The sequence below is a fragment of the Amphimedon queenslandica genome, unplaced genomic scaffold, assembly GCF_000090795.2.
Source record: "Amphimedon queenslandica unplaced genomic scaffold, v1.1 AMPQUscaffold_1629_Cont26363, whole genome shotgun sequence".
NCBI lineage: Eukaryota > Metazoa > Porifera > Demospongiae > Haplosclerida > Niphatidae > Amphimedon > Amphimedon queenslandica.
Window position 1 is genome coordinate 1 of NW_003558030.1, and position 1,192 is coordinate 1,192.

The 1,192-nt window shown below is 38.7% G+C and overlaps 1 protein-coding gene across 1 annotated transcript; it reads left to right on the plus strand.

Moving 5' to 3' along the window:
- Positions 1-276: 276 nt before the first annotated feature.
- Positions 277-948, plus strand: LOC109593412 (uncharacterized; the record flags this gene model as incomplete). Its single annotated transcript, XM_020008502.1, has 2 exons — positions 277-356; positions 408-948. Coding segments are annotated over exons 1-2 (551 nt in total), but the record flags the coding sequence as incomplete, so codon positions are not given.
- Between the last annotated feature and the right edge of the window lie 244 nt (positions 949-1,192).

A 1,192-nucleotide genomic window follows, 5' to 3' on the forward strand; every position in this document is an offset into this window, starting at 1 on the left:
AGTAGCTGTGCCGCTGACGCCACAGTAGTGGAGTATAGACCCAGGAGGTGCCGAGAGGTGCAGTACAGATATCCTCCATCTTGCCTTCAAGGTGTGGTGGTGTTGCTGGAATCTAGTTGCCATGGGTACCCTATACTACCATAGAGTATTATGCTACCTCATGAAGCACTCACGAGCAGTTGTACAACTATATTTCACGAATATTTCAATAGGTCTTACAATATTATTATGACGTTATTTCCTGTACGTATTGGGTGATTTAGAAGATGATATGGGTGTGGGTGATTATGAGTAATGAATATTGTTATTATGGGTGTGGCTAGTTAATTAACATTCTTGACAAACAATGTCTAAAGGTGAGTTTCTGTTTTCTTCCTCCTCTTTCTCATCATGTTTGTATTTTACAGGTATCTATCAACTGGGAGGGATAGCGTTTCACTCAGCTCCTGTAGTAGGAGAATCAGTGTTCCTGTGGGGAGGGGGTAGGCCTGACTTACCTCTTGTTCATGATTCCCCACAAAAGAGGAAATATTTGTCCACCATTGATAGACTGGAGTTTAGGACTGGTCATTGGTCCTCTCACGTGACCAGAGGAACGTCACCTCCTCTAGGAGCTATAGGATACTTTTGTACTACCAGAAACAATGACATCTTCTTTTTTGGTGGTGCCTGTGGAGATGGTCACTGCTACCATAATGATGTCAACTCATTTAACAGTCTAACATATGAATGGAGTAATATAGTACCAACCAGTGATGCTGTAATGAAGAGAGGGCTTGGTGGTATGGTGTGTATGGAGTCTATGGGTACAGAATACCTATTTATGATAGGAGGGACTGGTCACAGTTCTATACCCACTACATACCAATCACAGTATCATTATATTCAGTTGGTTAATGGTCGTATTCGTACTAATGAACAGAATTTATTAAGTTTATCAACAAGTAAGTATTTATTAATTAATACATATATTAACAATCTATACTCTGCTTGTGATGACATATTTTTCAATCATTATTTTTCTTACCATTTGCATATTAAGTAGGTGCATGTAAACATTGAAGGAGTGAGCATGAGCCATCATTGTATGAAGAGACAGTTGATTTGACTAACTAATTTATAGTTACATCAGCTACATAAAAGTAAAAATACAAAATTCAAAATGAAGCCTTCAAGCATGGATGCATCCTAC